Source organism: Otolemur garnettii, unplaced genomic scaffold, assembly GCF_000181295.1.
Source record: "Otolemur garnettii isolate 467f Iridium unplaced genomic scaffold, OtoGar3 scaffold00037, whole genome shotgun sequence".
NCBI lineage: Eukaryota > Metazoa > Chordata > Mammalia > Primates > Galagidae > Otolemur > Otolemur garnettii.
In genome coordinates, this window is record NW_003852432.1 from 5,198,845 (window position 1) to 5,207,872 (window position 9,028).

At 45.9% G+C, this 9,028-nt stretch overlaps 1 protein-coding gene and 1 non-coding gene across 2 annotated transcripts in view; both read right to left on the reverse strand.

The window, feature by feature from the left end:
* The window catches only part of LMOD2 (leiomodin 2), an 8,213-nt gene extending 247 nt beyond the window's left edge, over positions 1-7,966 (reverse strand). The window contains exons 1-2 of the mRNA XM_003789777.3: positions 7,619-7,966; positions 584-1,918 (exon numbers count right to left, since the gene is read on the reverse strand). Coding sequence (XP_003789825.1) covers positions 584-1,918; positions 7,619-7,891 — 1,608 coding nt within the window. The 5' untranslated portion in view covers positions 7,892-7,966. The remainder of the gene's footprint in view (positions 1-583; positions 1,919-7,618) is intronic.
* LOC111725337 lies at positions 4,178-4,280 on the reverse strand. Its single transcript, XR_002773418.1, has one exon. It is a non-coding gene; the product is annotated as a U6 spliceosomal RNA (small nuclear RNA).
* Positions 7,967-9,028: the final 1,062 nt, after the last annotated feature.

Below are 9,028 nucleotides of genomic sequence, written 5' to 3' on the forward strand. Positions count from 1 at the left end.
GATTTTCAGGTCAAGGGGATTTTTATGTGTTGATGTCTTTTTACTTGTTTTTTTAAATGTTTTTTAAATTTTTTTTATTTTTTTTTTTTTTTTAGTTTTTGAGACAGTGTCTTACTTTGTCACCCTGGACAGAGGGCTATGATGCCATCATAGCTCACAGTACCAATCTCTTGGGCTCAAGCACTCCTCCTGCCTCAGCCTCCTGAGCAGCTGGGGACTACAAGCACACACCACCACACCCACCCAGCTAGTTTTCCATTTTTAGTAGAGACGGGGTCTCACGCTTGCTCAGGTCGGTCTCAAAGTCCTGAGCGCAAGGATTCCCACCTCGGCCTCCCAGAGTGCTAGGATCACAGGGCTGAGCCACCAAACCTGGCCATTGGAACGTCTTAAAATGGTTGTGGCCCTCACAGCTCTCCAATGCAACTGTCCTCACTCACCTCCCTGCTCCTCCGCTTCAGACTCGGCCTGCTTACTCCACACGTGAAAATATTTGAAACACTTTATGGTTGTGGGGAGGAGACTTTAGCACTAAAGGCATTGCCTAACCCTGTGCTCGAGGGTCTGACCTCAGCTTACTCACCCGCCTCAGCTGTCTGATGCTGCTGCCCCGAATCGCTTCCATGAGATTGTCATGAGCTGATCTCTGCGGGGTGGAAGGTCGGGAACTGTCTTCTGTTTTCTTCTCTTGCACTGACCTCAGAGAATTTTTTATTTCCTTTAGGATATTGTTGGGCTGTTTCTTAACCTTCTTGCCCTTCTTCTTTCTCTGTCCATTGCGGAGCGCCCGCTGGGCCGTCTCCTGCTGCTTAATGACTTCTGCGATGTTGCGGGTGACGAGCTTTTTCTCGGGGAGTGGAGGGGCCGGGGGAGGAGGTGGCACTTGGAGACTCTGGGGAGGAAGGGGGGGAGGCGGCGGCGGCGGGGGTGTGGGCACAGGAGAGGGAGGATGGCTCCGCACAGTCTGGACTTTCCTGGGGAGTTTGGGGGACGACCAGGGGGAGTGCCTGGGAGACGCGTAGGGTGAAGAGCCGGGCGTTCCTCTCTGCCAGACCTTGGTCCTCAGAGCCGAGCCTCCGTCGTATCCCTCTTGCTGCTTTTGCTCCTGCATCCGCTTCTGCCTCTGTTTGTCCATGTTTCTTGTCAAAATGCTCGTCATGCTCATCCTGGGTCCCGGGAGCTCGAAGTGGTAGCCCAGCCTCAGCAGCGTGGTGTTGTCCCTCAGCAACTTGACGATCTCCATCTCCACCTGGCTGCCCATGATGTGCCGCTGGTTGTGGAAGCGCAGCTCCGTGAGCACCGTGTTGTGCTGCAGAGCCCTCATGATGGCCAGGATGCCCTTGCCCGTAATGAAGTTGGACTCGACGTTGACGCTGGTGATGTGCTGGTTGACCCTGAGCATCTCGGCGATGGCCATGGCGGCACTGTCGTCAGCCCGCGTGTTGGCCAGACTGAACGTCTTCACCACCGTGTTGTCCTTGAGGGCTTCAGCAAAGCGGGAGAGGGTCTGTGTTGTGATGTTCTCAATATTGTTCAGATTGACTTCGGTGGTGTCCGGGTCGTTGCTTTTAATCTTGTCCAAAGCGTCCTCAATAACCGTGGGATTTCCACAAGGGTGAATGGCAGCTGGTGACTCTGTGTTCCTCCCGCTGTTGCCATTGGTCAAATTTATGTTCTCGATTTGGCTTTTAAATGTCTTTGGCTTACAGTTGTCAGAATTGACACCCTCGTAATTCACACTTCCATTAATACCTCCTGCTGTTTCAACTGCTCCTTCCTCTTGGTCGCTGTCTTCTTCCTCCTGGGACTCGTCCTGCGCCTCGTCCTCTTCTGTGTACACCTCCTCAGAAACCTCACTGTTCGTTTCAGTAAAGATAAGCTCTTCCTCACTCTCCTCTTTCTCTTCTTCGTCTGCAACCTAAAGAGCATGGTATCATTTTTAGATTTTTCATTTTTAAGCACTTTTTTTAATTTATGAAAGTAGCACATGGCAAATTAATACCAAAGTCTATAACAAAAGAAAAGTTATCACTCCCTTGTTTCTGAGCTCTCTAGTTGGGGGGATCAAAGTTAGCATTTTGTTGTATAAGTATCAATAGCTTTTTATATAAATATTTCTTTTGTTTTCTACGAAATATCCAGAATTCTATTTATTGAATACGAATTTAGTGGCATCTTTTCAATTTGAACAAATAAGTCAGAACTTCATCTTTGGAAAACCCTTGATAAAAGTTTCTTTTTTTCTTTTCGAATCAGAGTCTCACTATGTTGCCCTCAGTAGAGTGCTGAGGCATCACAGCTCACAGCAACCTCAAACTCTTAGGCTCAAGCGATCCTCTTGCCTCCTCCCACATAGCTGGAACTATAAGCACCCACCACAAGCCCCACCTAACCCCTGATACATTTTTCATTGCTCACTCTTAATAACTTGATTCCTCATCTACTTCCATTTAGCAAATTCAACTCTTCCTTTGGAATCACCTCTGGCCTTCCTAACTTTTCCTTCTCAAACAGACAAGTGGCAACAAAAATATACAGTGTGCTAATGAGTTACCCTTTGTGGTGTCTAACAATTCTTCCCCAAATTTTCTATCCATGGGAGATGTGACAAGAGCCAAGTCCCGTCTGTCCTGGCTAGACTCAGTGTAGACAGAAGCAGGGGTGTCATTTGCATTTTATCTACTTATTCAATAGAGGCCTGCACAGGGACTTGGATGCTCCACACCACAGCAGGGCGCTGGTCCCCCGTGGGGAGGGGCAGCCTGGGGGCAGGGCTGTCATTCAGGGCAGCAGGAGGTAAAAGCCCTACCTTAGGAAGAAAACTTTCAGGTCACCCCTGTCAGCAAATCAACTTGAAAGCTCCACCTAGGTCAGGGTTAACTGCAACGGACTGCAGAAAGTGGGGTGGGAAGACAATCGCCCTTGGCATTCACTCATTAGATGCGAAACAGTAACGCAGAACAGCACAGTATGGCAGAAAATCTTGCAGTAAGTCATTGCCCGGCCTGATGGTCTTAAATTATTTAACATGTATCATTTATGAAAGGCTTTCAGGCAAGCACGATTTCATTCTGTCTTTGTCTTTCTTGTCCATAGACTCACTGTACAAAGAAGCCCGGTGACTCCCTCTTTCTCTATCTTGCTATCTTTTCTGGTTAAAAAAAAAAAAAAAAAAGTCTACAAATGGATGATGGAGTCCAGTCTTCCCTCATGCTGTCTTTTTGGTTCTTTATTGTCTCCAAGACTCAAGGCCTCTCCTCTGGCCTCAAAGCTCTGACTCGTCTCTCTACACCGGCACCTTTTTTTCTGAACCCAAGGGCACCTGCTGCCTGAGGCCTGTGGATCAAGCTTTGGAAAACACTGTACTTGTCTCCAGGTTTGTTTGCCCAGTTGCTACCACAAAATAGCCTCCAGTTATCCACTTGTTTGGAGTGGCAGGCACCAAATGATGGCCTGGGGAAGAGGTCAGCCTCTCCTGGGATGACTTGTCCAGTCTTAATTTACCCACATTAGGAGTGTGCATGCTCTCTGTCTCTCTCTCTCTCTGAGAGAGTAAAAGAGAAAAAGAGAGAGAAAGACGTCTGGTGGTAGCTGGCTTCAGGCCACAGCCAAATACACCAGAGAGTTTGGCTCTAGCTGAGCCTCTTGGCCTGTGCGAGGAGGAGAGGAGGATTTATCTGGCCAGCACAGGAGTTAGTGGATTAACTGGAGGAAGGAAAGAATTGTAGACTGAGTTCTCCTCACTCCCACCCCACTTGAAATCCTTTGTAATTCTACGGTCTTGGTTGTGTGTGTGTATGTGTTTGTAAGTGTGTGTGTTTAGCTGTTTTCGTATCTGGAAGAAAGTGGTCTATCCTCAAATCCAAGGTATGTGACCTTTTATGCCACCATTAAATTTTATCCCCTTTGGTTTTAAAGACCTTCAGGCTCTATCTGTAAGAGCTTCTTTCCTCAAAATGTACCTGGAAAGATAATCATTTAGCAGACTGAGTTGCCATGTAACATCCAAATGACATCTCTCCCCAAAAATGTTCTTTGACACCCCCTCAAATTATCCCTGCAATGTGTGTCCCCCATAAAGTACCTACACACCTTATTTTAATTACTTGCTTGTCAGTTTTCCCAGTAGACTGTTAGCTGGGTGAGAACAGGGCCTTGTCTGTTTTTTATTTTTATTTTTAATATGGAACGCTTCACAGATTTGCGTGCCATCCTTGCACAGGGGCCATGCTTCCTTCTCTGTATCCTTCCAATTTTAGTGCTGCTGAAGCAAGCACCAGGCCCTTGTCTGTTTAACTCACCTAGCATAGTGCTTAGCAGTGATTAGCTGAATGGACCTACGCTGACATTAATTATCAGCAGCTGTGAGTCTGACTGGCTCTAGGACAGTGGCTCTCAACCTTCCTAATGCCGCGAGCCTTTAATACAGTTCCTGTGGGTTGTGACCCATGGGCTGAGAACCGCTGCTCTAGGAGAAAGCAATGATAGGGTCTGGTGGGAGTAAGGTGAGCAACTCTCCCAGTTTGCCTAAGCCGGAGGGGTTGCCCACAAAGCAGATTTAGTTCTAAAATCTGGAGAGTCTTGGACAATCTAGGATGGTTAGTCACCCTAGCTGGAGGCCATCTGGAAGAAAAAGCACAGAGGAGAGAAAGGCGTCTGCTTTGCCTACTTTGTAAATCTCCTCGCACTAGGGCACTCTTCCACTGTGGATTTCCTGTATGCCACTGACTTGACGTTAAGCCTGATTCTCTGGAGAATGAAGGTAGGAAGGTGGGGTGGGGTGAGGAAGTGGGGGTGAGATGTTGAGGGGCTGAATTTGGAGAAGGTGAATGTTGGTGCACTCAGAGAATAAATAAGACAATGAGAAGGAAATAGCCGAGCATTTTTCCTTCTGGTTCTGGTTCTGTCTGTAAAGAACTGGTGGACTTTAAACAGGACACTAAACCTCTCTGGGTCTCAAAGAAACTACAGTATATAGTTGCCCTTGAACAACAGGGTTTGAACTGCATGGGTCCACCTTTATGTGGATTTTCTTCCATCTCTCCCACCCCTGAGACAACGAGGGGTTGGTCTTCTTCCTCAGCCCACTCAACAGTGATTATTAAGATTAAGATTACTGTATACTTCGTTTTACCTAACTTACATTATTGTAACAATGCAGTACATAATATTTTATGTATGATATGTGTTAATTGACTGTTATCAGTAAGGCATCTGGTCTACAGTGGGCTATCAGTAGTTAAGTTTGGAGGGAGTCAAAAGTTTGTTGTGGATTCTGGACTGGGGCAGTTGGTTCAACCCCTATGCTGTTCAAGGGTCAACTGTAGTTGAATGGTTCTTAATCACCTGGAGGGCTAGGAGACCACATATTGTTGGGCACCATCCTCAGACTTTCTCATTCACCAGATCAAGGGAGGCTCTAGAATTTGCACTTCCGAAAAGTTCCCAGGTGCTGCTGCTGATTGGGCACCCACAATCATGAGATAGGTCTTTGTCCCACAAAGCTTAGCTTAAATTTCAGTACCACTGGCAAACTGTTAACCTCAAATGAGTTTCTTAACTTACCTAGTCTGAGTTCTCATGTGCGGAAAGGTAAGAATGAGGTTAGAGAACATAAGGAAACTCATTGGCACCTGTGCTCAAGGCCCAGCAGGTGCCCAGCCCTGGGATCCAGGCCAGTGGGTCTCCTAGGGCCCCTGGAGATTCCAGTGCAGCATAAGCTGATGTGAACTCAGGTGGGCAGAAGGCAGCCAGCCACCAGACACTCAAGACCCCTAGCCACCTCCTCATGGTCCCTACCATGGGGCTTTTCATGCAGCTGCTCTGAGCCCCTACACACCCCTGAACTGATTGAGTTTTTTTTCCTGTGGTGGGAATTAGATTTACACCCTCCATCAGCAAGCTTCTGCCCAGCACTCCCCGAGACTACAGATAGCTGGCAAGTGGGGAAAGTATAGTGGGAGAAAAGTTAATTAGCTGAGAAAGGAATCAAAGTTTATCAACACAGCAACCTTTCTAATTGAGCTGATAAGCCATGGCAGCGATCAGCAAAACCTTTGGCAGGAACAGGTGGGTTTTGTCAACAGCTGACAACAGGCTTTGCCCTTTGGTTCCCACCACTGTTATGACATTAAAATGCCTTTGCTGGGTTATGCTACAGCTGGCTGTTATGTCCTGAGACAATTTTATTCTTTTCTGTCAAGGAAATTCTTTAACAACTGTAATAAAAATGTCATTATATTTTGTCAGACTTTGACACTCATTCCCACATCAGAGGGAAAAATAAAACCCCCTTGAAATGATAGTTGTGGAGGAATTGACAGACTGACTCCCCAGCTTGTCACGTGCATCCTTCCTTCCCACCTCCCCTTCTAGATCCTCTAGACAGGCAGCCTCTGTGGCCTTAGCAGACATTGGCCAGATCCCAGTAGCCCTTCCAGATGATTGACATGGACAAAGCTCACTCATCCCTTGCTGCAATTGTGGCCCACATACCCCATCATCAAGATCATCTAACAGCGCCTAGATTAGTACTGTGGACATCTTGCTGTCGGCTTTGGGCCAATTTGACTCTGGATGATTCCTGTAGAATGCAGGGGTTTTAAACTCCAGTTCCTGGCTGACCTGAGTTTTATAAATTCAGGGAGAATGTGTTTGTTATATTAATATTTTATTGCCATTACTATTTTCCCAGTGCACAGTCTTTTGAACTTCCTTCTGGTAATGACTCATGGGGCAAATTCAAAGTAACTGTTTACTGGGCAGTACACAGAGCTTAGATTTGAGCTCTGATATAAGCACATTTCCCGGTCTGCAAATCATCATGGTAAAGTGGGAGGAAATCTTAGAGATCATCTACACAGGTATACCCAAGCCAGGTCCTCAGATGGGTTTTAGGATGTGTCATCTGAAAACTCTCTGCAAAAGTTTGTGTTCCTGTGCACAAGCATGTATATTTTCTTGAGGAGAAGGTCCATAATGTATCCAAATGTCAGAGGAGTTCCTGATTGACAAAAGAAACATTATATCTAATTCCTCCAATAGACAGATAGAAAGAGAATCCTGAAGAAGTGACTGTTGAAGGTCTAAGGATGAAGAAGGGTCTAGAACCCAAGGCCCGGGACTCTAGGTCCCATGTACTTCCCTCCACCCCACACTTACTGGTGTTAGGGAAAAAAAGAACTATTTTTACTGTAACCACTATCACTGTCAAGGCCATCAAAGTCCCCATTTTTGTATTTCTAGGCGACAATAGATGTACTTAACTGAAACACACACATATATCTCAGAAACTGATATTGCTCTATATCACCAACTTATAGTTCAAATGAGTTATGGTTAGGAAAATACTTAAACCCATACCTTGGTTGTGAATTACTCTCCTCTTGAGGTTCCTATTTTTAGTCAGTCAAAGAACCCCAGTTAAGTATTTTACATATTTTGATCCACTGGGTAGCCATAAAAATTACACGACCATCTCAGCCTAAGAAATGTTTCAGTAGCAGCACAAACAGGCAAGAAGAACATTAGAGTGATGAGGACTGAGAAGTTAGAGAAAGAAGGTGGCTGGGTTTGGGGCGGGGTGTGGGAGCAGCCAGGCAAAGTCCCAGGAGCCTACCTTTCCACACTCCCCCAGCCTCTCCTTCTCCAGGAGTTTTTGGGACTCCTTTTCCCAATAGGCCATCAGCGCTTCTCTGCTGAAGGTCCCCGTGGGGGTTTTCTCCGTGAGACTCTTTTGCCTCAGCCCCACGGGGAGGTTGCGATCAGGTTCAATGTCTTCCAACTCTCGCTCCAGCTCCTTCAGCTCCTCTGCAGACAGGGAGGCGAGGAGCTCGTCCTCATCAATGGATTCATATTTACTGAGTCCTCTTCTATAGCCAAAGGTAGACATGGTCCCTGCTGTGTCAGACAGGCAAGGAGCTTGGAGAATCAGGCATTCAAGACTGCCCGAAGCAGGCAGGGAGGCAAGTGGGCAGGCAGACCAGCAACTGTGCTTGGAGTGGCTGCAGTAGCCTTTTAAGAGTGGTGAGACAGGGCTGTGACAATGCAGAGAGGGGTGAAAGCATGGGCTGTTTTAAGCATCAGACGTCAGCTAGACATTTGAACACAAAGAATGTCACATCGGTGGTGGATGGAGGTCTCAGAACCAGTGGGGATTATTAACATACTGGCCAGGGCCATATTTAGCTGAGCTGATAGCTCATGAGGACAGGCAGAGAGTGTTTCAGATAGGGAGGAACACAGTTCTTCTTACTATGTGTGTGAACAACAGAGGAATAAAATTTATTTTGAAAATGACTTTCTACCACCACCGTGGCCATGAAAAGATTCTGTCATTACAATTTTAGGGGTTAAGGCTTGTCCCCAGGATACTCTACAGGCAGTTAAACGTAAACACACTGTGGGTGGTAGTGGTGGAAACAGCAGGTCATGATAATATTGTACTTCGTAATTGTATTGCCCTTTGCAGTTCACTAAGCTCGCTAATATAGGGAGTATTTTTCTACTCATAAATCCTGTGAGTTGAATATCATTTATAGATTTTGACAACTGAGATCCAGAGAGATTAAGTGAAAATTTGAAGTCAGGGAGTTGTAAGTGCTGAAGTAGCTTTCTCCACCGCACAAAGTGCTTCCTTCTTCTCGTTATAATTATTGGTGAAATATCAGACTTGCAAAGAAAACTCCAAAAAGACAAATATCAATACTGGGTATGATTCCTTAAGGACTGACACTGTGTCATTCCAGGGCTAAGCATTTAACACATTTTATCTCATTTAATCCCAGAATCCCATAAGATATATATTATTGCCCATACTTTACTAGTATAGGCTCTGAGAGGTTAAGTAACTAACCTGGGAGCACAGAGCTAAGACGGGGTAGAGCTAGGATTTGGACCCAAATTTTTACCTGACTGAAAATTGAAGAAATGCTAATTTGAAATTATATATGAGAACATATTCTTATGAACTTGTTAAAATAGACACAGTTTACTGGAATTCATAAGAAAAATAGCATTTTAGCATATA